Source organism: Coenobita brevimanus, chromosome 60 (assembly GCF_032717465.1).
Source record: "Coenobita brevimanus isolate Jiangsu-jjx chromosome 60, ASM3271746v2, whole genome shotgun sequence".
NCBI lineage: Eukaryota > Metazoa > Arthropoda > Malacostraca > Decapoda > Coenobitidae > Coenobita > Coenobita brevimanus.
The window spans coordinates 2344880-2369037 of NC_137013.1; the positions used below are offsets into that span (position 1 = coordinate 2344880).

The 24158-nt window shown below is 42.6% G+C and overlaps 1 protein-coding gene across 1 annotated transcript in view; it reads right to left on the reverse strand.

Annotated features, from left to right (window-relative positions):
* Nucleotides 1–18551, reverse strand: part of LOC145403091 (putative E3 ubiquitin-protein ligase HERC1) — a 597230-nt gene extending 578679 nt beyond the window's left edge. The window contains 3 exon segments of the mRNA XM_080274923.1: nucleotides 7690–7819; nucleotides 10733–10872; nucleotides 18368–18551. Coding sequence (XP_080131049.1) covers nucleotides 7690–7819; nucleotides 10733–10872; nucleotides 18368–18529 — 432 coding nt within the window. The 5' untranslated portion in view covers nucleotides 18530–18551.
* Between the last annotated feature and the right edge of the window lie 5607 nt (nucleotides 18552–24158).

The following is a 24158-nucleotide window of genomic DNA, read 5'->3' on the forward strand; positions in this document are numbered from 1 at the left end:
AACCTGATGCTGTGTTAGACTACAATATCAACATGCAGCTGGTGGACAAGTCCGACATGATGATTGGTGAGATCGACTGCCTCAGGAAGAATACTAGGTGGTACAGGAAATTTTTTCTGCATCACATAGACATGACGATGCTGAACGCCTTCATCCTGTACAAGATGGTCAAGTCACCCAAGTCCTTCTCCCTGAGGTTGTTCGCCAGGACTTGTGTTCAGCAGCTGCTGGAAAGATATGGTAGGGTGACAGCAGCAACTCCAAGGCGCCATCCAATAACACTTCCCGACAGACTTGAGCAGAGGGCGTACATGGATCGGCACAGACTGGTGCAAATGCCTGCCACAGGCAAGAGGAAGGCTACGATCCGCAGATGCCAGGTGTGTGCACATACCACCCGACGCACACCTGAGCACAAACGCACCTCTTGGCAGTGCGCTGAGTGCCAGGTTCCCCTCTGTGTTACCTGCTTCTTTGATTACCACAGCCAGAAGCAGTTCTAAAAGTGCAAGTGGGAAAGGAAAGTAATGTGAAAATAATGTGTAAATAGCAAGTGAAAGCAATGGATGTTCAGTACATATGATTGTACAGTGTATTATAGTTTTATCATACTGAAAGTGACAGTGAATAACATAATGTAAGTAAAATAGAAGGGTAAATATTGAAAATACAATAGAAAATGTAAATAGTAATGTAGGTAATTAGTAATATAAGAATATGAGTACAAATACTTGATGCTATAACAGTGAAAGTGAATCCGTGGCTCTCTACGTATTTTACTGAATGAAAAATTGAATGACTTCAGTGACAATAAACTAATACTACCGAAGGAAACTTATAGATAAAGACTCCAGATATATATAAGTGTTATATAGTAACAGAAATAAAAAGTGTGAGGGGTTTTATGAATAATAAATGACAGAGTACCAAGAGCGAACTAGCGCAAGTGGGAAGGTCATACGCGCTCGTAATTTTCATTGCTTTCACAGTGTTTTTTTTTTGGAGTATGGATCCCAAACTACTTGATAATCATAGTGTTTAAAGTGTTAATATCTGGCTGTGGTAATCATATTACTGGTTGTTGGGAAGTGTAAAGTGGAGACTTCGTTACCCAACTTCAGAGGTCTCCACAAGTCCTACGGTAATCGACGAAGGCTCAACAAACATCCCAGGAGAAAGCTGAAGGTATGTGCCATAAGCATATGTAATTTTAATAATCTAGGACTAATAACTGATTTTTGGCAAATATTTTTTGAGAGTCTGTCGGAGCCCGAATAACCCCGCGGGACACGCAAAACATTGGTAAACATGCCCGCAGTGTAAGCACCATATCACCATATCACAAATCAATAGTTTGTGTGGCTGCACACACTCCTCACTTCCTATAACTTTAACATCCCTCACTAACCTCCTATCGGCCCTCCTAACCAGAAAATAATCTATCTGACTGCTATTTCCCCCAGACTCATACGTAATTAACCTACTGTCTTTTTTCCTAAAATATGTGTTGCACACAATCATGTCCGTTGCCTCCCCAAACTCGAGTATCCTTTCCCCTTCTGCATTCCTTATACCATACACACATCCCCCATGCACTCCTTCATAACCTTGTGCTGCTGCATCTACATGACCATTTAAGTCCCCTTCCAAAATCACTATCTCATCATCCCGCATACCATCCACTACACGTATTAAATCATCCCAAAATCTATCTTTCTCTGCTTCATCCAATCCTGCCTGTGGAGCATATGCCGATATAATCGCAGCTATCTTTCTACCCAACAGAATTTTCACTACCAATATCCTATTGCTTACTCTCAAAACATTCATAACATATTCCACCCATTTCTCTGCAACCATCACACCAACACCTCCATATCCGTCTGTCCCTCCCTGCCAAAACAACTTAAAGCAACAGTCCTTCCCAACAATATTTCTGGCTGATCCACCCCTGTACCAGACTTCATGCAAACAAGCCACATCCACCCACCTCCTACTGAATGCCTCAACGACTTCCCCCGCTCTTCCCCTCAAACTTCCCACATTCCATGAACCCACCCTCATCCCCTTGGGTGATTTACTGTCCTCAGGCTTGCTTTGAAATTTATTTTGTTTTGTCATCTTCAGTATTAATAAAGGGGGATAGACATAGCACAGGCCCCACTCACTGCACAGTCCCAGGTCCAGGCAATGGATCTGGGACCACCAACCCACCAGCTTACCAGTGGCTGTGGTAGTGGCCTCGGGGCACCCTGCCAGGACAGCTGCAGGGACACCCTCCAAGCGCACCTTGGCACTGCAACTATCCCGCCATTACACACCCACTGATAGGGCAGCCTCCTGGGGCACTACTCCCAGGTTCGGGCCCCTCTCTATCGGCCGGAAGCGGCAGCCTGGGAACCGCAATGCCCTGTACCCTCATTGTAAATATAACACAATTTTATTTTATAATGTCTATAAAATAATGATACTGAAGTGCTAAGTGACACAGACACCACAGTGCAAACTTAAGTGATGCATATAGTGATGTGTGGTGGTGAAGTGACGGGTGGTCGGCGATCGTGGGGGTGACTGAAGACGACGGACAGCTACAGCGACACACAAAAACACCAAAAATTCCACTTATCTCTATGGTAACGCTGGAGCATTTAGACATTCACTGAAGTGATCAAAGTTTATCAGAAAGGTTTATTGTTCGTGTGCATGTATTGTTTTTCTTTAATCTTGTATATTAATATGAAAATTATTGAACTGAAAATGGGTAACTTTTGGGTGGATTGCTGCACCAGGGGCCTCACTTTCGCCATCCTAGCCACAGTTGAAGGAGTTAAATATAATGCACCCAGGCTTCTTAAATGAATAACGATTTGGCTTTCCTTTATTTAATTTTTTTTTTCAGGAAAGGACGATGTTTTGCAGGCTTCCATACTTCAGCTCTATCTTTCACATAAAAAAATCCAGAATTCTTTCAATTAGCTACCCTAGGTATTAAGGAACTCGTCCATTTTCACAAGAGGCAACACTTCCATAAACTTATTTCATTCACTTCTCATTTTATCAACGGACGTAGCCTCTGCTCCTCCTCTCACACTCAACATCCCTTTCTTGATGATCCACTTCTACCCACCTACAAGGCTTCTCCATTCTCCTGACATTCGTCTCTGCACATAGTGATCCTAGAAGTATTTAGCTGCCTCACTACAATCAGTCTGTTTTCATCTGGTGGAAATGGGCCACTCCTACAAGCTGAATACTGTGCCGTGGTTACATGAAATTCAATGTGCTTTAGTTATGGCATAGGAATGAGCACCCTTAGTTGTTACTGATAATGTCCATACAATCTGACTACATTTTCCTATCTACTGAGTTGAAAACCACTAGGGAATCTGTCAGGTTACATCAACCTGGGACACGATGGAGTGGGAGGGAGGTGTTAACACACTGGGACAGAGTTGGCACACGTATTTATTGAGTGTGTAGCGAAATTCCATGGCTGACTCTGAGTGATGTGATCTGTATGTACAGCAGGGGGAGGGGGGGATGAAGCTACTTCAATTGTTCCACTGGTACAGTTAGAAGTACAATAAATACAATGGAATTCAACAGATCAGAATTTGCTTTTATTGGAATCAAGGAGCTACCAGACTAAATTCTTATACACTGGAAAAAGTCCGACTGCCTGACCACTTCAGCTATGCTCATCCCAATAAGATAAATAAAAGACATGTTTATCAATATGCAGTACAGTATTATTATATAAATTTTACCATTTTATTATTGTTGTGAAATGTATAATACAATGCAGTACTGCAATGGTAGTGAAAAGTTTAAAAACTGTTGGTGCAATCCGGACTAATGTGATATATCAGAAAAACTCTGGGTTAGCATGGGGAAATCAGGATGTCACTTTTATCGGAATTTCGCTTTTTTCGCGATGGCCTGGGCCCCAATTAGTTCATTATAGTGAAATTTTACTGTATATGTAGACAAAGTTTAGGGAAATGTTACTTCACCTGACAATGTGGGATCTTTTCCCTCCACTAAGGGAAAACTTGTTGTATGTGTGGGATATGTAATGATTTATGGCAGTGAAACTTTGGCAATAAAGGAGGATGGTGTCTAAGTATCAAATACACTGATGAAAATGGCTGGATAGACATGAAGTGTTTGTATGAATGACAGAGTTGCAAATTAATAGCTGAGGGCTAGCCTGGGAATTAACTGCATTGGTGTTGTGGTGTGTAGGGTTAGAGTGATTTGGCTTGGTCATGAGGGAACAGGTCTTGGAGTGTAAATGTGTATGGAACGGCACCTAAGAAGACCTTTGCTAATATTCTTAAAAAAAATTCTGGGGTGAGTGGCTGACTACCAAGTTCCATGAAGTGTGCAATAAACCCCAACCACCCTTTGATTTTAACCCTTTACAGACCACATTCAGCTGGAGTGCCTTTATCCATTAGACCATCAGGCATCTATTTGTTGGTTGCCTGGTATGTACAGTAGTTATCACCCAATGTCATAAATGGTTTCCTAGGTTACAGGAAACCACCTGGCTTGCAATGCAGTATTGTTATCACTGTTGTTGCTGCTCTAGCCAAGAAGTCCATTAACTGCAAGTATGGTAAGCGACTGCTTCTGTGGGACTCTCCTACAGGTAAAGTACACTATGAAAAGAACTGGCACTCCCTTGTGGTAGACAGCAACTTACCAGGGTTGAAACATGGTCCTTCCCCATGGCGAGGTACACTGAAATATGGGGAGGTTTGGCACCTGGGTGGATGCTGCAGCTGCTTTGCCCCACCCTAGATAGAGAGCTCCACCACATGTAGGCTCCTTGTCATCACCATGTCACTCAGTGTAAAGTCACAAAATAATATCACATCTAGTTCTATCCAGTAGCTCTATCTATTAAATTTTAGCACAAGCAACAAGCTTAAATGCAGAAACTTCACTTAAACAAGGGGCTCATTTAACTTTAAGATTTTATAGCATTACTGTGTGATGAATAATAAAAACCAAATCTTTCCTGACAATTCCCTACCACCACCACCACCACCACCATCTCTGTCCCTCCCCCCCCAAACACACTGCTGATTCAACTGTGGTGAGTGAAATCCAGTCTCTGCAAGGAGCATACATGCTAGTCGGACAATTTTCACCTGATCTGGTCCACTGTTGCACAGGTGATGCAAAATTCTATCCATAAAAGGACACAGCAGCTAGGCCACAAGACTGACACAATTTACCTGTATAATGGTAAGGGGTAACCGTATAACCAAACACAGCAGACCCTCATCACATGATGAACTGGTATGCAATGAATTGTTTATACAATGACAAAAAAAGTTAGGACTTTTTTTTGATATACAACAGAATTTTCCATTTCATTTATAAAGGCTCCAACATATTTGAATGCATTGGCCTTGGTCACCTAATGGCTATTCTACATGCTGCTTGATCTCTGGCAGCCTCCCTGCTAAGGGAGTGCATTGGTATTGTGATGCTAAGGAGTAGTCTGAGAGATGGGCTGGGCATGTGGAGAGGATGGGGGATGACACCTGGGTGCAGAAAGTGAGGAGTGTGAACACTGGGAAAAAGACCTGGGACAGGGTCCTTAACCCTTTAACCGCGGGTGTCATCCCGAATGACATTGCAAAAACTGGACCAAACCGCGGGTGTCATTCTCGAATGTTTGTGAATATTTTGAATACCGCACGTTTTTTCCGTGCGCCAATTGTTTCAAGGGAGAGTAGCTATTAAGTTCTTTCACTCCAGCTGACCCCCACCTCCCTCCTCCCACCCCCCCGGTCCCCCCACCCCACCCCTGACCAAACACGCATCAGTATTTGTCCAGCTGTGTGAGTCACAACACCGCTGACGTGGCAGTGAAGTGCGGGCAATTACAGTGCCTTTTACCTGCCTCAGTGAACACAGAGTGGGTGTTTATCGTATGTGCAGTGTTCATATATGTTTATAGTATTATTATCAGAATGAGGTTGGCATTTGGTAATGGTGTGTGAGTGAAAAATAGTGATTACAACACCGCTGATGTGGCAATGAAATGCGGGCAATTACAGTGCCTTTTACCTGCCTCAGTGAACACAGAGTGGGTGTTTATCATATGCGCAGTGTTCATATATGTTTATTGTATTAGTATCAGAATGAGGTTGGCATTTGGTAATGGTGTGTGAGCGAAGGTAATGGTGTATGAGCGAAAAATAGTGATTTTAGATCGCTCACTTCTAATGGCACTGCCCATCCAGTGATAGTCAACGAAATCATGAAACCTACATCATTGCAAAGCCGAAGGTTAGTACTTTCTAATGGTACCTTATTTTTCACTCTAGATTTATTCTGTGCTGAGTTATAAAGGTTTAAAGTTTGTTTACATTTTGGCTGGAACCCCCGTGGGAGAGGCCAGTCGGGGCAAAACAATGCCCGTGGTTAAAGGGTTAACTATGACCTCAGGGACATGGGACTGAATAGAGAGACTGCCAGAGATTGAGCAGCATGAAATGCTGACATTAGGTGACCAAGGCTGATGCCCATGATCGAACATTTATAAAGTAACAAAACAAAACAAAACAGATTTACTGAACTCATACGAAGCCTCACAGATTCATAAATGATTTTCACTTATATGATCACCCTCATGCAAGTCTACAGTCATTTGTCAGTTCCAAGATGGCATTTGCACAACTCACTACTGGGTGTGTCAGTCTCAGTGATGGAACAATAGTGTTATGCTGAGTACAAGCAGCAAGTGAAATGCTGTGAAGTGAAAAACAACCAGTTTAGGTGGGATGGAAACTTGTTTTTTCACTTATTTTTGGTGGTAAGCAGCGAGTGAAGTGCAGTTACGAGAAATAACATGCAGTACAGGTGAACTGGAAAATTGTTTTTACTCTGCTGGGTGGGTGACCCTTGGCCAATGACATATCCCCACTGAACCCATGTTATAACCGACTCAATACATGATAAATCGTTATAAAATGGATCTTTTAAAATGCATCTTCGTTGTAAAAAGAGGATGTCCCGTAACTGGGGAATGTGAAGCCTACTATCATACCCCTGTTAAATGGGCTGTTTCGTTTTCGTTTTCGTTTTTAAAGGCTCCAACATGCTTGCATGTGTTGGCAGAGAGATGCAAATGTGGCACTCATCCAGGAATCAAACCTCCACACACTTCCCCATGCGTTGTCACAGTGAAGCGCTGTCTACTGCAAGTGAACACTGATTCACTGTACGCGATGGCCGTCCAAGGGCAGTTACTTGTGTGCAGTTACGTGTCTGCTCAGCCAGACAGACCAGGGTTACTCAACAACAACAACTCTTGCTCTCTGTTGTCTATACCCAGTACATTATAAATATATGCATATATGCACTGTAGGGACCAGCATACACACATTTTGTTCTGGTAGAATGTTGTACTATACACAGTCAAACCATGCTTAATGGGTCTTGAAGGATAACTGAATTGTAGGGCACAGGAACACCACTTTCTATTACTGGAGAAGTGAGCCCCCTCCCATATTTCACACATGAGTATAGGTCTGAAGGATGGCTTGGAGTACACACTGTAGAGTTAGAAAAGAATAAGCAAACTCCTGTATGTAGCAATGGCTGTGTCTGTAAATGAAAGTGTTATATAAAATCAGACGATCTAGGTAAATTAAGTGGTGAAACAACAAGACATACCCGGTCCCGGTCCCTGGGTGGCTGGTGGTGGAAGGTGCGAGAGAGAGCATGGTAGATGCGCTGCAACACAATCAGTCGCTTGTGTAGCAGTGCAGAGAACCGAGGCTGGGCTGCTGTGGATCTGTTGGTACAAGAACAATACAGTGTTCTCTTTGAATGCCAAGGATGTGTTCCAAAATATCACCACTTTTTCCATACAACCAGTCCCATAAATTGGGGGAAACTGGCAATTCAGCTTCAACGGTAGTAACAAAACTATAACTGCAGATAATATTTTCTGTAATTTACTGTGGATTTAACTACAACAAAGTATATAAAAGACAATATAAAATAAGGGTCTATTATAATCAGAACGTAAGTGGTTATTTTAGTCAGATGTACTACATTTCATCCACTCTAAGACAGATTTTCATCACTATGCAACTTACTTCCTACAGCAGAAAGGTAGGATAAGAAAACACTGTGGCTCTACATCTTTCATATGCCCTACCTTGTCTTCCTTTTGCTCTACTACCTGTCATCCTATCTTACTTTTCCCATCACCATCACTATCACCATCATCATCATCTCTGATGCCTTGCTCCTTCCTAGGAACTCCCAGACAGGATGGCAGTTACAGAAGCACCTCCAGGCCACCTTATCCTCACACATCTTTCTCATTCTCTTAAACACTCTTCTTCCTTTTCCCAGTCTTTCTTCAGTGTACTGTTCCACTCTTCTTCCACATCACAAAAGGTTTGCCTCCGTTAACACTGTCCTCCATATCTCTTTCACACACTTTCTTTGGCACCCTATCCATGTGCATTCTCCATTAATATCCATACCATCTTAAAGTAATTCTTTTTATCCAATCTGCAACACTATACCTCAATCCTACATGTATTTCTTCCATTGCGTATTTTTTTTTTTTTTTTTTTTTTTTTTTATGTGACCGACTCTGGGCAAAGGCTTCACAGCCTGCTTTCAAGGCCCAGTAGTCCTCCTACATACCGTACACCTCTACATGTCACCACTTCGGCGCTAACACCCACCGTCCATACTGAATACATGCTAAGGCTGTCTTATACAGGACTGGTGTATTGGTATTAGCGGGGGTATTTTTACGACATGTCGGCGGGTCTTCTGGTAAATGAATAAAGTCTGATTTTCCTTAATTCAAATCCTTAAACTATTCCCTGCCCCAGCGGGATTTGAACCCGGGTCCGTTAGGACTGTAGGCCAACTCTCTACCAACTGAGCTACCGCCTCCCCCCAAAGTGCCAATACATTTCCCTTTTTTACACCCTCCTTCCTCACTGTGCCTGCAGCTGTATTAAGAATGGCCATTTCATCAGTCTGCAACCTAAAGAGTCCTCTATAACTCACTGCCCAGGTTTCACTCCAATACAAGAGTGTTGGCAGTAAAACGACTCTCTTAACCTCAATGCTAACTCATCTATGCTTCAGAATACAAGGGAACATCCCAATTACTGTTCTCCCCTGATGTGATCGCTCTTTAACCTCACCCTCCATTTTACCATATTTACATTATACAGTACAGCTCCCATATACTTAAAACCTCCTCAATTATCTCACCTCCCATCTGAACCTTGTAAATCACTGTGTTTCTTCCCTCTACCCTTTCTCTATCTATCCACTGCCAGACGCCTCAATCCCATATGGGGTGGCCACAATCAAACTGCCTCCACGTCGCCCTGTCCCCCGCCGTTTCACTGCCCTGCTCCCAATTCACATCCCCCTCTCTCATATACCTCTCCACTCCATCTCTCCATCTCATCCTCGGTCTCCCCCTCCCTCTCCCACCCTCCACCTCACTCACATACACTCTCCTCGTCAGTCTCGCATCCTCCATCCTCTCTGCATGGCCAAACCACCTCAGTGTGTTCCTCCTAATGCTTCCTATCATATCCACATCCACACCACAATTCTCCTTTATATCCTCATTTGTCAGCCTGTCTCTCCATGTGACTCCACAGGCTCCTCTTAAATAACTCATTTCCACTGCTCTCACTATTGACTTGTGTCCTTTCAACAACATCCAAGCTTCACTTCCATACTTTAGAGTTGGTATCACAATACTGTCATGTAGTAACTTTTTCACTTCCATGCTCACTTCCCTGTTTCTTATCACTGTTTTCTAGGAACCAGCAACCTTTCTTCCTTGTTGTACCCTTTCAAGCACTTCACACTCCAAACTTCCATCCTTACTCATCACACTCCCCACGTACTTAAACGTACTCACATTTTCCATTTCCTCACCATCCAACCTCACTGTACCTTCACTGACTTCACCTCTCTCAAAGACCATCACTTTACTCTTCCCTACATTCACCTTTAGATTCTGTTTCCTACACACACTCCGAAACTCATCCACCAAGCTTTGCAGCTCCCCTTTTTCTTCACTCAACTGCCTGCTAAAATTTATTGTCAATCTCTTCCCTTTCACATACAATTATCTTACTTTTCTTCACTTTCACTATTAATGTTCTTCTTGTGCAGACTCTATCTACAATACTGTCTACTTACTGCAAGTCACTCTCACTTTCAGCCATCAAAACAGCATCACCAACATACAAACAGGTTCTGAGGCTCCACTCATTACCATTTAGCTTCGGTTTTGCTCCCTTACCCACTGTCCTCATTCTCAACTTTTTGACTACTTCATTCATGTATATACTGTAAACTGAACACATCAGTCTTACACCTGCTTTAATTCTAAAAGGATCAATGAGGTTCTTTCTCACCCTGACACATGAAGTACCTCTACTACCCTCATAAATGGATTTTGTTGCCCTAAAAACCCCTATCTCTCTCGCAACTGCCACTCATTTTCCCCTTGCCACTCTCATTGTCACTGCTCACTTTAATCTTACCTCACTCACAATCACAGTTCACTGTCACCTTACCTCCAGCACAGTCAACTTCTCTCCCTCTCACAATAACCAGTCACTTTCACCTTTCATCTCAAAGTAATGATGACATTTCCCGTCTTACAGTTATAGCTGCCTTTCATCTTCCTGCTACCCCTCCTAACCTGGCAAGTGCAGCCTGAGCAGCGAGGAGAGCGTTGACATGGCTGAGTTGGTCTTGGGGTGATGGTGGCTCTGGTTCATAGTCTGGAAGTTGTGGTCCACCCCTCACCACACAACCTGGGCCTGCCACCACCACCACCTCCTGGAAAAATGTAATTTAAAATTCAACATCATCATCACCATCATCATTGACTACTATTTCTACACAAGGGATGGGGTGAGCCTGGGTCCAGAAAGCAAGGAAAGAGAAATAAATACACTTGCTATTCTTAATCTTGTTTTTGATGTTGATATTGTTGTTGCTGCTTAACCCCGACCTGTCCGTAAAGAATATGAATACGGTAAAATAAAATGAAAGTAATCAGACCCACAGTGGAGAACTACATTCACATCTCTTAATTTAACTATCTACTGCTAGACATCTTAATCCCAATAGAGATAACCACAAACAATCACCTCTATGTCACCCTTTCCTCTGTCACTTGGCTGTCCTCCCTCCGACACATACCGGTACTATGTTCTCTCGTATTTATCTCCACTCCATCGCTCCAACTCGTCCTTGGTATCCACCTCACCCGTACCCTTTCTACATCACTCACAAACACTATCCTCGACACATAGCCAAACTATCCAAATATTTCTCTTGATACTCTCAATCACATCCACATCAACACCACAACGCTACTTCACTTCCTCATTCATCTCTCTGTCCCACCGTGTTAACTCCACATTAACTCAACATGCTCCTCTCATATAACTCCACATTAACTCGACATGCTCCTCTCATATAAATTATATCCACTGCTCTCACTCTTGGTTTGTCTCTCTCCAACAGGCACAATGTTATTCACCAATATTGGGAAAGCAATAGTATTTATTTGGAAAATGGTAGTACAAAAAACTGATATGAATATTTCTGTAGAGAAAAACAAAATGGCTGTAGCCAACTCCATACTGGAAGAAGTGACCCACATTTGGAAAAGCTATTTGCTGGGCAGATGCAACAGACTTGAACTGACTCTGACACTCTTCAGGTATGAATAGGGAGAGGGAATTGTATTAATATCTGGATCAGTCCATATCAGGTCCACTGCAAGGCCAGACTTTCTCCTCTAAATGAGAGTAGCTGTTGCTGATTTTGTTGTTCTGACTCCAGGATCATCTGACAGTGGACCAAGCAAACTGAAGCTGAAGCTGCTCTTATGCTGTCCACCACTCTCCATTCAAGGGATACAAGAGGTACTGAAGGATGTTTATATAACCAAGCAGTAGAGCCACCTACTGTAGTTATATCACTGCCACCAAATGAAGGCATCCCAGAATTAATCCATCTCTGTGCTGATGGGGAAGTGGTGTCTGTAGGAGGAATGATGCACGTGAAAGTAGTGTTGTAATGGATATGTTTTTCCGTGTCTGGGTCAGTACTATAATTCTTTACATAACACTGTAGATGTATTCCTTAAACCTACCAAGTGAAAGCCCCTTTAACTGTGGACTGTCTTCCAGCAAGGAATATTTTCTTTTTCAAGTATTATACCATCATATTCATGGATGCATATCCAGCCAGCCATCATCCAATCCTACATTGCCCCATGAGTGTAGGAGCCCAGGGCTAGGCAAGTTTGTCCTGACATTTCAGATGACAGTGACCAGCCTCACTCATCCCTGAGTGGCATTATGTGAGCAATAAACCCCCACCACCCCCTGGATACAAACCTTCACAGGCTCAATCCGATTGGAGCACAATAATTACCCACTAAACCACCAGGCGCCAAAATTTGGTTATACGGTTACCACACACCTTAGTAAATGGTTTCCTGGTGTACAGGAAACCATTTGGCTTGTCACTCAGTATAGAGTCACCCACAGGCAGAAGGAAGAGGAAAGAATGAAGGAAAGAAAGACAGAAGAGGGAGCATGAAGTCAATTGGAGGGAGAAGGACAAGGAAAGAATGAAGGAAAGAAAAACAGAAGAGGATGAAAGGAATGAAGGATGGAGGAGAGGAAAGGGCAGACATCTGACAGCAGCACTACATCAAGTGAGTGGATGGTGAGTGCCCCCACCTACCACATATGGATGCATGTAAGTACGAAAATATGATTATGACGATGTACAAGGTCTGTCGAGAAAGCATCTGACCTTTGGCACTAAAAAAAATTAATAGCTAACCTTTTGAGCTTGGATACTAATCCCCCTCAAAGTAGGCCCCTTCTGACTTGACACATTGCCCAGTGTTCTTTCCACTCCCTGAAACATTTTTCAAAGCCAGTTTTCAGTATCTCTTGGAGGTGCTTCGTTGCATTTGTCATGACCTCTCCTTTCGTCTCCAATCGGGAAACCTTCTGCGGAGTTTTGAGCTTGGGGATTAACCAAAGTCACACGAAGCCATGTGTGGTGAGTGGGGAGCCTGCCAGACTTGCGGGATGTTGTGCTTGGCCGAAAATTCCTGAATCAGTTGTGAAGAATGGGCAGAGGCATTGTCATGGTGCAGCATCCAACTTACTGCTTCCCAAAGGTCTGGTCTCTTCTGCTGAACTGCATTACAAAGATGACAGATGTCAAGGGAGTAATGTCTGTTAACAGTCTGACCTTCTAGTGTGTATTCATGACGCACAACACCACGATAACGGTAAAAAACTGTCGACATACATTCATCTTGCTCTGGACTTGTCATGCTTTTTTTGGCTGAGGTGACCTCGTATTTGAGTGTAAAGTGGAGGGACTGTAAGAAAATGTTCTGGAAAGAGGTGAAGAGAGTAAGACAGGGTGGAAGTGAGGTTAGTAGGGGAGTGAAAGATAAAAATGGTAGATTACTAGTGGAGAAGGGAGAAAAAGTGAGCAGATGGAGAGAACACTTTAAGGAATTGTTGAACATACAGGATGGAAGTAATGCGAGTATAAGTGGCTGGGGGATGGCTGGGAGAAGGAGGGAGGTGAGAAGACAGAAAGAATCAGTAGGATAGAAGTTGTGGAAGCAATAAAGAAAGTTAAATTGGGGAAAGCCCCAGGAATTGATGGAGTGTGTGGCGAAATGCTGAAGCATGGGGGAGAGATAGAAGTACAATGGATGTGGAAGATGTGCAGATTGGCCTGGGAGGAAGGTAGAGTCCCGGAGGATTGGAAGTCAGGTATAATTATTCCCTTGTACAAAGGAAAAAGGGAAAAAGAAGTGTGTGGTAATCATAGGGGCATTTGTCTTCTTAGTATATTAGGAAAAGTGTATGGTAGGATACTTATTGACAGAGTTAGAGAAAGAACAGAGAAATTAGTTGGAGAAGAACAGGGAGGCTTTAGGAAGGGAAGAGGTTGTGTAGATCAGATATTCATTCTTAGATCTTTTGTGGAAAAGTTTCTAGAGAAGGGAAAGAAGTTGTATGAGGCTTTCATGGATTTGGAGAAAGCATATGACAGGGTGGATAGACAAGGATTGTGGAAAGTATTAAGAATATATGGAGTAGATGGGAAGTTGTTGAATGCTGTGAAGAGTATGTATGATGGTGTTAAGGCTGCTGTGCATGTGGATGGTGAACTAAGTGAATTTTTCTCTTTGAAGGTTGGATTGAAACAGGGATGTGTCATGTCTCCATGGTTGTTCAATCTGTACATGGATGGGGTAATAAAAGAGGTACAAGGTAGGGTAGTGGATGTTGGAGTGGCCCTGGTGAGAGAGGATAGTGTTTGGAAACTCCCTGTACTGTTGTTTGCAGATGATACTGTGTTGTTGAGTGAAGATGAAGGGGGAGCTGCAAGGCTTGGTGAATGAGTTTGGGAAAGTGTGTAAGAAACGGAATCTAAAGGTGAACGTAGGGAAGAGTAAAGTGATGGTCTTTGAGAGAGGTAAAGTCAGTGAATGTACAGTGAGGTTGGATGGTGAGGAATTGGAAAATGTGAGTACGTTTAAGTACTTTAGTAGTGTGATGAGTAAGGATGGAGGTTTGGAGGGTGAATTGCTTGAAAGGGTACAGCATGGAAGAAAGGTTGCTGGTTCTTTGAAAGCAGTGATAAGAAACAGGGAAGTGAGCATGGAAGTGAAAAAGTTACTACATGACAGTATTGTGATACCAACTCTAACATATGGAAGTGAAGCTTGGACGTTGTTGGAAGGACACAAGTCAAGAGTGAGAGCAGTGGAAATGAGTTATTTAAGAGGAGCCTGTGGAGTCACATGGAGAGACAGGCTGACGAATAAGGATATAAAGGAGCATTGTGGTGTGGATGTGACAGGAAGCGTTATGAGGAACACACTGAGGTGGTTTGGCCATGTGGAGAGGATGGAGGGTGAGAGACTGATGAAGAGAGTGTATGTGAGTGAGGTGGAGGGGGGAAGAGGGAGGGGGAGGCCGAGGATGAGATGGAGGGATGGGGTGGAGAGGTATATGAGAGAGGGGGGTGTGAGTTGGGAGCAGGGCAGTGAAATGGTGGGGGACAGGGTGACGTGGAGGTGATTTGTTTGTGGCCACCCCAAACAGGATTGAGGCGCCTTGCAATAGATAGATAGATAGATAGACAGACCTCGTATGCTTTTGCTGGGACAACCGTGCTTTGGTTTCTGGGTCATACCCATACACCAAAGTCTCATCTCCAGTGATAGCAGTCTCCAGAAAGTCTGGATCGCCATTTGCACACTCCAACATGTCTTGAGCAACGTTCATCTGCAGAGCTTGTTGTTCACGTGAAAGGAGCTTTGGAACGAACTTGGCAGCAACTCTTGACATGCCCAAATCATCCATTAAAATTTTGTGTGCTGATTTATCGCTGATACCAATTACATTAGCAATTTTCTCTGACAGTCAACTGACAATCTCCCATGATCAAATCGCAGACTTTCTTCACATTTTCAGCACTCCTGCTTGTTGATGGTCTCAAAGGACATGGATCGCTCTCACCTGACATTCGGCCATTTTTGAAGTGATTGTATGACTCCTTTATCTGCGTTACCCCCATGGCTTCATTCCCAAAAACTTGCTGGATCTTTCTAATAGTTTCAACTTGGGTATCACCTAGTTTTTGACAAAATTTGATGCAGTAACGATGTTTGACTTTTTCAGTCATCGTGATGAGCCCAGGAATGTGACGAACATAAAGTGCATGACCATGAATGCAGGCTGACTGACAGCCAATGAGTCACTCGTGGCAACTGGAATTAAGCAAGCATGCACACAAAGGTCCTGCACCGCACTACACAAAACCCCGCCCTAATTCTTGAACTGGTTGGTGAGGGGGGGAAAAAAATGAGGTCGGATACTTTCTGAACAGACCTTGTATCTGTAACTACAATATGTACTGGGTTCCATACGTAGTTTAATGAAGGAAGTAATATCTTGTATACTGAGATAAATGTTTGTGTGGACTGTTTCAATTATGACCCTTCATTGCACATCCTGACTGCTCACTAATGATCAATGGTGTGTTAGGTGAAGAGAATTCTTGTCTTAACCCTTAAACAGCGGGCTACTTTCTAAGTTTCCATCCGTGTGGGACAGATTATTTTATATATATAAAAAAAAAAAAGTGCTATGAAATCAGGCAAAACATGCATAAATAGATCAGAATAGCTGAAAAAACAAAGAATTTGATGTTATTCTCTTCAAACTGCACGTGGGCTGGGTGGTGATGAAAAGTGAGTAAGAGGGGTGGTGGGACGTCAAGGTCACTCTCAGTGTCAGGCCACCAAGAGTAGGTGAGTAGAGAGTCTTGTTTTCTGCTCTTATTTGTAACTGCAGCCTAAAATATATTATTTTTACATTATGTAAAGTTCTGTCTCTTCATGGTGCACTTTGAACACTACACACTATATTATGATGTAAAACTTTTTTTTATCTTACATCTCTACAGTTATAATTTTACGTATGAAAATATTATGTACAACTGTATATTACAACTGTTCACACTAATATGTCTTTAGTGTGTGGTAGTCTGCAAAGCAATTGATACAGAGACGCACACCACACTCAAGGCACCAGGTAGTCACATCTCTGCGTTTACATGGGTGTCTCTGAATTCTTGCACACAACACACCTCTTCTGTTGTTTGTGGCCACTTGCATCAAGTGGAAGTGACTTAAGACAGTGTCATGAGATATACTCATGTCCTAACAGGCACTGTTGCCATATCTCCCATTTGTTTCATATAACAGGCTCGTAGAATAGGAATGCGTTCCGGAACATCAATCGCTCTTTCCTTAGCGGACATTCGGGAACTTTGACCGCCCTTTAGAGGGTTAATAATCAGTTTCATTGTGAAAAACATGTTAAGTAGAAGCATGTTAAATGAGGAATTACTGCATGTCACTGGCAGTATTGACAGGGTGCAAACATACTGTACAGACATATGAAAGGACACACTACCAGCATCCACTTTAATAGTTTGCCATAGTTGAGGTTTGAACCCTACACTCATGGAGCACTCATCACTGAGATAAGTACCCTAACAACTGAGCCGCTGCATTTCCAGGGAGAGAACATTTGTGTTTAAGCTATATGCAACGGGGTAGTAAATAAAGAATCTGGGCACTTGATTCACAAACTTTATTCTTTGGATGGCAGCCAGGAAGCAGAAGCACTGTGTCTGTAACTTACTGAGAAATTTACAGACAAAAAAGAGTTATTATGCTGATTTACAATGAGGATTTACTGTATCTAAAGCCACATAATTATCAGACTAAAGAATCTGCGTGCCTGTTCCATTATTAACATCCTTCTTTTTCCCAACTAAGAATTGGGTGGTGTAGAATTCAGAAGCAAAGAAAGAAAAAGCATGACAGGGAAAACTATCAATAACCTGGCTAACGAAATGAGCCAACATGAACTAACACGTTCAAGCCTACACAATCCTGGTTCTACCTCATAGGCATAACCATCTGCATGACCTTTACTCTCAACAAAGTAGTCACAAAGCAAGGGCAAGATGTCTATACAGTGGAACCTCGGTCCTCGAATGTCTCACATATCGAACAAATCGGACCTCAACCAAAAAATTCAAGAAATTTTTGCTCCAGAGGTCGACCGAAATATTGGACCTTGACCAACCTGAAGGTAGCCGAACGAAGGGAAGCTGGCCGACCGACAGTCACGCGTCCACCTTTGTTGTTTATCAACGTGGTTGTCCTGCTGTGCTTCACATTTTTCTTGATTCAGTGCAGTATTAGCCCCTAATAATGGCTCCAAAGAAAGCAAGTTCATCCAGTACGGCTACTGGCAGTGAAAAGAGGAAAGTAGTGCGGAAAATAATTGAAGAAGTGGAAAAATTATTGCTTATCTTCATCAATGAGAAACAGTTAGCAGGAGACAGTGTTAGAGAGTATATAATTTGTGAAAAGGCAAGAGAAATATACAGTCACCTCATAAAGGAAAGCACTGGTACCACTGCTGAAACGTAAATAGGTAAGCATCTGGGGTCTTGGAACGGATTAAAATGATTTACATTATTTCTTATGGGGAAAATTAGTTTGGTCCTTGACCAATTCGGTCCTGGAACAGCCTTCCAGAACGGATTGTGTTCGAGGACTGAGGTTCTACTGTACCTGTAAATAACTGAGGACTTCATAGCAAAAATGAATATCGAAAGAGCAACTTTTAGCAAGTACTTACCATACATAAAATTACAAAATAAACAAAGTAAATTCCCTGCCACAAACCTTATTCTCAAGAAGGCGGTCATAGAGGAGGAGCGTGGTGTCCCTGAGGGCGATGGACTGGCAGTCTTCAGCCAGCCATGAGGTGGTGAGGTGCTCAGCCCACTTGAGCTTCACAGTGGGAGGGGCCACAGGTGGTACACTGCCCACAACACCACCCTCCATCCTGCCTCACACACACCTCAATGCTGACCACACTGTAACAATAAAAATTATAATTGGTACAGTGGTTAGCATAGCAACATCAAAACAACTGCTGGTATAGTGTTCAGAACACATAGCTCTGTCAGACTGATAGTCTTACACACTGTACAGTAGGTTCATTTTCGTTTTTGAAGGCTCCAACATGCTTGCATGCGTTGGCCTTGTCACCTAATGGTGGCTCTCCATACTACTCAATCTGCCAAGGATGAGATGAAGGGATGAAGTGGAGAGGTATATAAGAGAGGGTTACATTAGCTGAGAGCAGGGCAGTGAAATGACGGGGGACAGGGCGACATGGAGGCAATTTGTTTGTGGCCAACCCTTACGGGATTAAGGCATCTGGCAATAGATAGATAGACAGACAGTTCCACAGTGATCTTTGTCAAATGCTGACAATATCATAGTCTGTTCTGTCAAGTTGCCGGCTGAGATAAAAGTTCACCTGAAATTATTACATTTCTGCTTTTCACTTCCTTTTGCTGGCTAATATTCTTAAATAAAGCAGCAAGTCAAATTTATCTAACCTATGGTGTCAAGGAAGAGGGCTGAGGAAGATGGAGAGGAGTAGTAGGCAAACTTTTGAACCTTAATGTAGCTACATCCCACACTTCCGCTAAGCAGTGCAGATATCTCCACTCTTCTGGTGCTGTCCTTTCTCTTAATAACTACGTTTGTCTCTTGATAACAGTATTTTTGTTATCTGTCTATTTAGTGTTCCTACGTTCTCTGTGATTTAGTCTATCTCTCTATAGTCAAGTGCCTTAATCCTGTTGGGGGTGGCCACAAACAAATCACCTCCATGTCATTTGGCCACCCAGTTTTATCAGTATTATGTATATATTATGTATATTGTCTAGGGTTTTTTATTTATTTATTTATTTTTTTCCTAACATGAGACAGAGCTTGCCTTCCTATGTGATGCATCTTAAACACTGGGAAGTACAGAAGCAATTTTTATTATCTTTTACTTGCAAGTACCTTTCTACAGCCACTTCATGATAATTCCGTCCATTAGCTAACTACTGTACCTAAAACTGTAGAGTTACTGTATATTAAAGTCTCTGGCACCAAAATTACATTAGCCTTTATGTATACTGTCCAAGCAGCTAAGTCCATGCAGGGCTCATAGTGGTGCCTGTTTGCACCTCTGTCCTCCGCTCCTCTTTTACTATTATTTTAGTTTATTTTGTCCATAAGTTACGGTATCTGAGAGGAGCATGAGGAGTTAGATGGAGAGACAGGCAAACAAATGAGGAAGTGAAATAGGGTAGTGGAACTGATATGCATATGACTGAAAGGGTCAGGAGAATTACTCTGACAGTTTGGCCATGTGGAGAGGATGGAGAATAAGAGACTGACCAGAAAAGTGTATGTGAGTATGGTGGAGAAGGAGAAGGGGAGGGGAAGACTGAGAATGAAATGGAAGGATGGAGTGGTGATAGATATGAGTGAGGGAAGTGTGAGCTAGATGGAGGGCAGCTGAATAGTGGAGGACTGGGCAACATGATGACAATATGTGGCCATTCCCCCACCCCCCTTTTTTTAATAACAGAAAAGAGGAAGGAAAAACAAATGACTAAAAAAAAAAGGGCAGCCTATAGACAGAATGATGGAATTTTTCTCCAGGTGGAAAAGCAGATATCTTTGCCAGTACATTTGCCAAAAATTCTACCGCTGAGGAAGTCAACCAGGATGTCCCAGTACTAGACCTTGACTCTCCGAAAACTGTTCTACTTAAAACACAGACAAGATACGTAAAATCTATCCTAGACAATTTACCTGCCAACAAAGATCCAGGCCCAGATAGAATTCCTCCATTTGTTTTGAAAAAGTGTTCCCCAGAATTTGCCTCTGTTCTAGCTAAATTATTCAGACTATGCATGTGTACTTCTTCATTCACTAATTCAGGGAAAGAAACCAATATCCACCCAATTCCAAAGAAAGGAAGTTCCTCTGACCCCTCTGAATACAGACAAATAGCTGTCACATCTTTTCTTGGTAAAGTATTTGAAACTTTAATTAATAAGAACATAGTTAAACATCTTGAATCCAACAACTTAATTAATGATAGACAATATGGTTTTCACCAAGAAAGATCCACCGTTTACATACTCCATTTCCTGACTCATATCACCCATCAATCAATCGACCTACATGGTGAAACTCATACAGTATCCCTTGATATTTCTAAAACTTTCGACAAAGTATGGCACAGTTCCCTGCTACCCAAACTCCCTTGCTATGGACTAACATCTTTTGTTCCTCTACTTTCCTCATATCTCAGCAACAAAAAAATAAAAGTAGATGATGTATATTCCAATTTCTACTCAATTAATGCCAGCATGCCACAGGGATCAGTTCTGGCATCAACCCTGTTCCTGGTTCATATTAATGATCTCTTATTAGTCACCCACAATCCCATCCATTCATATGCAGTTGACTCAACACTTTACAGTTCATTCACACTCAGACACCCATTTACAAAGTCAAATATCTCTAACTCTCAACTCAATACAGCAATCTCCATAAATCAAGACTTACCATATCTACAATCAATGAATGGGGGCAAAACAACCTCGTCTCATTCAATGCAAGCAAAACCAAATACATACAATTTACTAATAGACAGATATTGCCAGATTCGTATATTACATTCAATGCTACTAATATTCCCATCTCCAAAAGTATTGAAATTCTCGGCATCTCACTTAACGATGCCCTCAGCTGGACTTCTCAAGTCAGATCACTTGCTAAAACTGCCTGAAAGAAACCTGGATTATTGTACAGAGTCCATAACTTCTTCACTGATGAGCAGTTAGCTATAATTTATGAGTCATGTGCACTCTCAGCATGAATACTGCTCGCCCTTGTGGAATGGATGTGGAGATGTTGCATTAACACAACTAGACAAAATTCAGAACAAAGCCGTTGGAATTATTAATAACCCTGCTATTTTAAATAAACTACCTACTCTACAAGTAAGAAGGAATGTTGTTTCCCTTACATTATTTTACAGATATTTTTATGGCAAATGCTTAGACGAAGTTGCATCGATGGTGCCACCGCTCCGTGCCTTCCCTCGTGCTACACGGGCATCTGGTAGTGCTCATGACTGGAACATCACTCAGCCATATTGCAGAACTTCTGCCCATCACAATTCCTTTTTTACCTGAGCTGCATCTCTCTGGAACTCGCTTCTCTAGAGTTGTTTCTCTTCAAACACCAACCTAAAGCTGTTCAAGTCCAACTATCTATCTATCTATCTATTGCCAGATGCCTCAATCCCGTTTGGAGTGGCCACAAACAAATTGCCTCCATGTCGCCCTGTCCCCCACCATTTCACTTCCCTGTTCCCAACTCACACCCCCCTCTCTCATATATCTCTCCACCCCATCCCTCCATCTCATCCTCGGCCTCCCCCTCCCTTTTCCCCCCTCCACCTCACTCACATACACTCTCCTCGTCAGTCTCTCACCCTCCATCCTCTCCACATGGCCAAACCACCTCAGTGTATTCCTCCTAACGCTTCCTATCACATCCACATCCACATCACAACGCTCCTTTATATCCTCATTTGTCAGCCTGTCTCTCCATGTGACTCCACAGGCTCCTCTTAAATAACTCATTTCCACTGCTCTCACTCTTGACTTGTGTCCTTCCAGCAACGTCCAAGCTTCACTTCCATACATTAGAGTTGGTATCACAATACTGTCATGTAGTAACTTTTTCACTTCCATGCTCACTTCCCTGTTTCTTATCACTGCTTTCAAAGAACCAGCAACCTTTCTTCCATGCTGTACCCTTTCAAGCACTTCACCCTCCAAACCTCCATCCTTACTCATCACACTACCAAAGTACTTAAACGTACTCACATTTTCCAATTCCTCACCATCCAACCTCGCTGTACATTCACTGACTTCACCTCTCTCAAAGACCATCACTTTACTCTTCCCTACATTCACCTTTAGATTCCGTTTCTTACACACTCTCCCAAACTCATCTACCAAGCCTTGCAGCTCTCCTTCGTCTTCACTCAACAACACAGTATCATCTGCAAACAACAGTACAGGGAGTTTCCAAACACTATCCTCTCTCACCAGGGCCACTCCAACATCCACTACCCTACCTTGTACCTCTTCTATTACCAAATACATGTACAGATTGAACAACTATGGAGACATGACACATCCCTGTTTCAATCCAACCTTCAAAGAGAAAAATTCACTTAATTCACCATCCACATGCACTGCAGCCTTAGCACCATCATACATACTCTTCACAGCATTAAACAGCTTCCCATCTACTTCATATATTCTTAATACTTTCCACAATCCTTGTCTATCCACCCTGTCATATGCTTTCTCCAAATCCATGAAAGCCGCATACAATTTCTTTCCCTTCCCTAGAAACTTTTCCACTAAAGATCTAAGAATGAATATCTGATCTACACAACCTCTTCCCTTCCTAAAGCCTCCCTGTTCTTCTCCAATTAATTCCTCTGTCCTTTCTCTAACTCTGTCAATAAGTATCCTACCATACACATTTCCTATTATACTAAGAAGACAAATGTCCCTATGATTACCACACACTTCTTTTTCCCCTTTTCCTTTGTACAAGGGAATAATTATACCTGACTTCCAATCCTCCGGGACCCTACCTTCCTCCCAGGCCAATCTGCACATTTTCCACATCCATTCTACTACTATCTCTCCCCCATGCTTCAGCATTTTACCACACACTCCATCAATTCCTGGGGCTTTCCCCAATTTAACTTTCTTTATTGCTTCCACAACTTCTATCCTACTGATTTCTTCCAGTCTTCTCACCTCCCTCCTTCTCCCAGCCACTTATACTCACATTACTTCCATCCTCTATGTTCAACAATTCCTTAAAGTGTTCTCTCCATCTGCTCACTTTTTCTCCCTTCTCCACTAGTAATCTACCATTTTTATCTTTCACTCCCCTGCTAACTTCACTTCCACCCTGTCTTACTCTTTTCACCTCTTTCCAAAACATTTTCTTACAGTCCCTCCACTTTACACTCAAATTCCTTCCAAATTCCTCATCCACTCTCTTCTTACTCTCTTACCAATCTTTTCACCTCTCTCTTTCTTTCTACATATAACTCTCTCTTCCGCCTCTCAACTTCTTTCACGCCCCTATTTCTCATCCATTCATTGTATGCTTTCTTCTTTTGTGCCACAGCCTGTCTCACCTCTTCATTCCACCTCCTGTTCCTTGCACCCCCCTCCATCTTCTCTTTATTCCACACACCACATCACATGCTGCACATATTTCTTCTGTGAATATCCTGCACACATCTTCCATGTCCCCCATCTGCTCTAGTTCATATTTGCCCAATCGTTACTCCACTTCTCTCTTATACTCTGCCTTTTTCTCATCCCCTTGTAAAACCTTTCCACTCTCCTTAAAAATACTCCTTCTTCCCATCCTTCCCTTCTTCTATTTCTCCAACTTCTTTGGATCTTGATTCTGGCCACCACCAAGTAGTGGTCAGAAAGTCCACTCCCCCAACCTCTATGAGCTCTTGCATCCATTACACATTTTTGCATCCTTTCATCCACACACA